Source organism: Anabas testudineus, chromosome 1 (genome assembly GCF_900324465.2).
Source record: "Anabas testudineus chromosome 1, fAnaTes1.2, whole genome shotgun sequence".
In the NCBI taxonomy this organism is placed as follows: domain Eukaryota; kingdom Metazoa; phylum Chordata; class Actinopteri; order Anabantiformes; family Anabantidae; genus Anabas; species Anabas testudineus.
Window position 1 is genome coordinate 4,215,326 of NC_046610.1, and position 4,680 is coordinate 4,220,005.

The following is a 4,680-nucleotide window of genomic DNA, read 5'->3' on the forward strand; positions in this document are numbered from 1 at the left end:
TGAACTGGTATAAATGTGTCTTAAAACCACTTAAAGATTAAGGTTGCACAAACTGATGGCAGTATCAGCCTCCAGAGATGTTTAGTTATCTGAGCAGCTTACTAGACACCTGTACTGTAGGACTAACATATGGAAATACATGATGCATGTATTTATCATTTATCATGTACCAGTATTTATCATGGTCCTGTTCATGATAATTTTAATCATTATAGTGACTGTGTCCCTCAGGATGGCAGTAATCTCAGCTTCTGACCCATGTTTACCATGTTCATGGGTTTCTGTAGAGAAAGGATGAGAAACAGGAAATAAAAAACAGTTTATGTATTAAAAAAAACAGGCTAACCATTCATTAAACATAAATAACAGTCTCCATTCCTGTCCTGGTTCAGTTATTTATTTATTTTGATTTTTAGTACGTTCTGTTCCTCTTCACCTCCTCTTTTATTTATCCACTTTATTCCACACAAACCCACACACACCTTTTTAGAATATTCCAGTTAACTTGGACACTGCCACAACACACATCACTAGTTAGTATTCACAGGATAATTTGCCTGGTTTCTGATTTGTTGCCTCTATATACTGGACCCTGAGCTCATCCCTTTCATTCTGTGTTATTCTTTAGATGGATTCAGTTTTTTTAAAACTTCCAAAACTCAGAAAGAACAGAAAAAATGGTCCCTTGTTGTGTTAAGGTTGAATTTTACATAATGATTTTTTTGAACATTAACACAGTCATTAATTAGGACTTTTACACCTTTAATAAAAGGTTTCTTATTAGGAAACATTAGAGAACATGGGACAGAAATAAAAAAACTAACTGTTAAAGCACATTTTGTGAAGTTGAAAATTAGAACATATAACTTAATTTCATATTAATTTTCTGATAAAAGTAATATTGTCCCTGAATGTTACATTTCAGGTTAGTAGCAGACAGCAGCAATATTTCGATGTCACATGTTGCATGTTCACAAATGTAAGAGGTTGTTTACGGCTCAAGTAAATAATTATATGTGCATAGTTGCAATTTGTAGGATGTTTCCTATCCTACAAAATTCAGTCTCATGGATGGATGTAGTGGTATCATGTCCTTGTCCCCATCAACTTACAGTAGATCAGGTGTATCTGTGTATGTAGTTATCACTTTGTGAAACATGTGAAGTGAAGATGGCCTTTATTAATGTCAAGTGCTCAAAGCTCAGTAATGATGTCAGGTCAGGTCTGTACAGTTAACAATAAGGTTGTTTTTATGTTGACCTTGTGGTCTCTCCATCACATTAGCTGGTTGTTTGTACTAAGCTGTGACTTAAATAATTCTGACATAATTACGCAGGAATTCTTAGAGTCAGTGAGGAGGAAGCAGCTCTTCACCCCAGTATCAACCATATAATCATGAAAAGCTCTCTCATATGCGCAGAGTCAACAGTATTGTCAGTGTAACAGTGCCGACTGCTTTCAGTAAATTCAGATGTTGAAATGTGTTGAAAGGCTGCGTGGTTGGTTGTGAAAGATGCATTTGAATGTGTTTGCCATCTCTGTAGAGGTGCTCTTTTATCTGTGAGAGAGGTTCTAGAAATGTGACCTGTTAAGCTCAATAGATGAACTGATGATCAACACAGAAATGGTGACTGGAGCTAGAGTAGAGTGGAAACACTAAAGCACCACTCCACTAAAACTGAACTCTTTAAGTATCAAATACTGAATCCCTGAAGTCTCTAGAGGTTTGGATCTGAAGCCAACAAGTATAACTTTCTCTACTCCTCACTTTTTAATAATGATCGCTAAATACTCTACAGGTAATAATTAGACTCATGGTAATGAAACTCTAGATGTTGATTAGCAAAACTTGCTAAATTGCATAAAAATATTTCTGTGTATATTTTCTTCCTACATGACATAAAATAAAAACATCATTGACACAATGATGCTCATTTTGCTTATTTATTTTAAAGTCATATAGGTTTATTGTTTACAGTCCTGTTAGAAGAATAACATTATAGTATTGTATAATATATAATATATCGTATTGTCTAGTGACAAGAAATACCACAGGAGAAAAATAAGTTTTTTAAACAGAATTTTAAATTTCACAGTTTTAATTTACATATTTAATGTGAATCAGTTAATTGTCAATTTGTCTCTGTAATTGTTTCAATTCAACAGTTTTCTTAATAGATGTAAAATGCCTGTTACATGATGCAGCATTTAGCATCAACTCCCACAGTCTGTGTGATCCACTTTAAGTATGACTCGTTACAGATTTTCATGAATGCAGCTGGTTCAACAAAGGCGTGTCTACGAGCACCAGAGAACGTGACGACACCATAAATCCTGTCCTTGTACACCACTCCTCCACCAGAGTCACCCTGTACAAGAAAAATATATCTTTCTTGTTATAGATTTTCTTTACAGATTGCTGTTAAATCGACTAGAAAATAAAACTGTAATGACGTTAACAAAGCTATGCTGTATGTTTAGAAGCCAACTCACCTTACATATGTCCACTTTTGGGCTTTTAGCACAGAACCAATGTTGATAGATTATAGTTTGGTAGAATCTTGGGTCATCAGTCTTCAGAGAGTTTTGGAGAGTCTGACAATCAACAACTTCAATATCTAAACACTGAAGAGTGTCCGATGTACCAGTAACTGTGTAACAATGTAACAAAAAACATGAAAAATGTCAGTGTAGAATGTAATTAAATAAAAAAATAGAAATTCATACAATTATACAACTTAAAATTTCAATTTTGGGTTACTGGTCTGTTAAAGTATAGATATTGAGCTTGAAATCTACTTATGTTGGTTTATTTATATGCATACTGCACATACAGTTAGCCAGCAATAAAAATATTAAATACAAATAATTTAACATAAATAGATAAATTAAATTTACTCACCTAATTCATTATTTGGGCCTGCAGATGTGGCACCATAACCTGCAACTTGTACTTTATCACCTCTGGGAAAAACATATTAAAAATAATCACAGATTTTAAGAGACACACATATAAAATTCAAAATACATTTTACAAGAGTCCAGTGCACTTTTTATTGTCTAAAAACTCACATTTTGGGAGGTGGGGTACTTTGGGGACTTTTACAGTCAGGAAGTCCAACAGGTTTAATCTTAGTTGGTGAAGGCAGCTTCAGTAGCATCAGGTCATGGATTCTGTCGTTGTTGTTTTCGTCCTTGTCCGTAAAGATCACAGGTGGGTCTTTAATTTCCACTACTTGTTTTGTGCCTGAATGGACACCTAAAACAGCATACCTACAACAACACAACAACATCACACAAATACACACATCAGCTGTAAATCTGGCAGGATTTTAAGGACCCATATCTCTCAGGTCATTCAGATATTGATGATATTTGCGGGGAGGAGTGAGGGTGTTAGTGCGCCATTTTGCTTTTGAGTCATCTTCTGTTTTAGCCTTTGTCTTAACCGTTTTTAAAAGTAGAAGTAGACAGAAGTGTTTAAAAAAACAAGGTGGATTTACCGTCATATCACAGACTTCAATCAATACATAAAAGGGACAGCTTCATTAAAGATGCTCATGTGGTTAATTTCCTGTATAACCTGTATGATCCTGTATATAAGGTATATTGATAATGAGAATTCAAATTGTATTAAAGGCTTGAAAACTTCTCTTACATCCCCGGATACTTGCAGTGAGCTGCAGTTAGAATCCATTGGTTACTGACTAGAGAGCCACCACAATGGAGGGAAGACCCATCAGCATCAGTGGACAGTTTGACGTGGTACTGACGCTCATTTTGTCCACATGTCTGACCTCCAATAATTCTCTTCTGCAGATGCACCACTGTGCTCACTGTGACACCTGAAAGAGACAGTTCCCCACCCAGTGATGGTGAGCTGCTCTCAGTGGAATAGAAACTGGTAAATGTACATACACAGTACACACATTCATAGTACTCATGAAAGAATGAGGGAGAAGATCAGTAGAGTACAACTGATGTACAGTTTCATTAAAATATCAAATTATTATGACGTTTCTAAAATACAGTAAAATACAGTATTTGCAAAATACTAGCACAAATACTATACTAAACAAATACTCGAGGACTCACCAACCCACAGCAGATAGAGAAGAACCAGTCGAGCCATTTCAGTTTGACGTACTGGTGCAACAGAGGTGGCTTTTTAAGTCCGTTCTCACTCTCCTGTTAACTTTTAGAAACACCAATCATGTTGTGAAGATTTGCAGATAAAACCTGTTTGGCTTAAAAAAAAAATTTTTATTTTTATTTTTGCAATAGATTGCAGAAACGTACTATGGGGAACTTTGGGTGATTGCCAATACCCCATGTTTTTTTTTGTTTTTTTTCCTACATTTTCTGAAGTCTTAACTGCCATATATATATATATATATATATATATATATATATATATATATATATATATATATCCTCTGATTATATCTGCTCTGCTGTTTGACTAGCAGCAGGCATGTCCATGCTTTGAATATACAGATGGTAATTAAAGATTCTATTTGAACTTGTTTACGTCCACATGAGTTGTGAAAAACTTCCTTAGCTGTTTTTTGTTTTCAAAAACTTCCCCTTTGTAACTTCTGCTGTGAAAGTGAGTAGCAGTTTTCTTAGTTGTGTTAATGTGTTTCATGTGAAATCTCTATGTTCAATCTGCACATCAGC

The 4,680-nt window shown here is 34.9% G+C and overlaps 1 protein-coding gene across 1 annotated transcript; it reads right to left on the reverse strand.

Moving 5' to 3' along the window:
• Nucleotides 1-2,076: 2,076 nt before the first annotated feature.
• LOC113162287 (cationic trypsin-like) lies at nucleotides 2,077-4,159 on the reverse strand. The gene is made up of 6 exons (XM_026360345.1): nucleotides 4,096-4,159; nucleotides 3,659-3,845; nucleotides 3,073-3,273; nucleotides 2,903-2,964; nucleotides 2,494-2,651; nucleotides 2,077-2,369 (listed from the first exon to the last, which is right to left on the reverse strand). Exons 1-6 carry the CDS (start codon nucleotides 4,130-4,132, stop codon nucleotides 2,193-2,195), a joined length of 822 nt encoding a protein of 273 aa, XP_026216130.1. The 5' UTR covers nucleotides 4,133-4,159; the 3' UTR covers nucleotides 2,077-2,192.
• Nucleotides 4,160-4,680: the final 521 nt, after the last annotated feature.

What these genes read in the sequence shown, in the direction of transcription:
- LOC113162287 (XM_026360345.1), bottom strand. Translation starts at nt 4,132, where the DNA reads ATGGCTCGACTGGTTCTTCTCTATCTGCTGTGGGTTG. An exon ending in AGTACCCCACCTCCCAAAAT is followed by an intron (nt 2,965 to 3,072) that starts GTGAGTTTTTAG and finishes TGTTTTTCCCAG; the next exon opens with AGGTGATAAAGTACAAGTTG. An exon ending in CAAAAGTGGACATATGTAAG is followed by an intron (nt 2,370 to 2,493) that starts GTGAGTTGGCTT and finishes TTTCTTGTACAG; the next exon opens with GGTGACTCTGGTGGAGGAGT.